At 40.1% G+C, this 863-nt stretch overlaps 1 protein-coding gene across 1 annotated transcript in view; it reads left to right on the top strand.

Moving 5' to 3' along the window:
* LOC119593792 overlaps positions 1 to 863 on the top strand; it is a gene marked incomplete in the record, with an annotated part of 129,698 nt that overhangs the window by 39,033 nt on the left and 89,802 nt on the right. Inside the window, 1 exon segment of the mRNA XM_037942816.1 lies at positions 637 to 759. Coding sequence (XP_037798744.1) covers positions 637 to 759 — 123 coding nt within the window.

The following is an 863-nucleotide window of genomic DNA, read 5'->3' as shown; positions in this document are numbered from 1 at the left end:
AAAGTAAGGTATTTTTTCGGCTGGATATTCGTGTATACAAAACCCGCAGATAAGGATTGCATTTGTTTTTCAGTAGATATTGAATGTTTGTCCAGGAGCATAATCTTGCCCCAGTTAAGTATCCCATATATATGTAAATATACTCGTTATCAGAAACTTCTTGTTTGAAGATTCCCACTTTTACTGAAGTGTACGTGTGGGTTTATGTTTAGGGAGCGCGTTTGCATTTATGTACATATAATCATTTTTGTATATGCATTTATAATGTGTAGTAAGAAAAACTTATTCGTATTATTTACAGTTACTCATATTAATGGCATGCTATTGGATCGATAGAGGTCATCGAACATTTACTAGTGTTAGTGGCTCTCAGTTTTGATGATCATTGTCTTCGCAGTGTTTCCTAGACTGATGTGGTCTTGGGAATATCCCAGGAAAATGTTAGAACATGTGAACCAAAACGAAACTCAAGCAGGAATTATAAGTCACCTCTAGTTAAAATAGTAGACATTAAAACGCCAGTGTAACAAAATATTCGAGTACCAACGGCCTATCGAAATAAACTCGATTATGGCTGTTGCAACTATGATCATGATAATCAGTATTATTACAACCTGTCTCTTTCCGAAATTACAGGTCATGTGAACGCGGTGACCTGGAAGTATGTCCGCTCACCAAGCTGGAGAACTCTTCCCTGCTGTGCACCCACGGCCACCTGCTGTTCCCGGTGTTCAGTCTCCAGCCGCATCAGCTGTCCGAGTGAGTACTCGGCGGCCTGCATTGTGTGGCTTGTGGTCGGCGCTTGCTTTGTTGCTTTAGTTATCAGTCTCTATTGTCTTGCTGTCTCCTGTTTTCTCTACTTT

Source organism: Penaeus monodon, chromosome 32 (assembly GCF_015228065.2).
Source record: "Penaeus monodon isolate SGIC_2016 chromosome 32, NSTDA_Pmon_1, whole genome shotgun sequence".
NCBI lineage: Eukaryota > Metazoa > Arthropoda > Malacostraca > Decapoda > Penaeidae > Penaeus > Penaeus monodon.
This window is presented reverse-complemented; position numbering and strand designations above follow the sequence as displayed.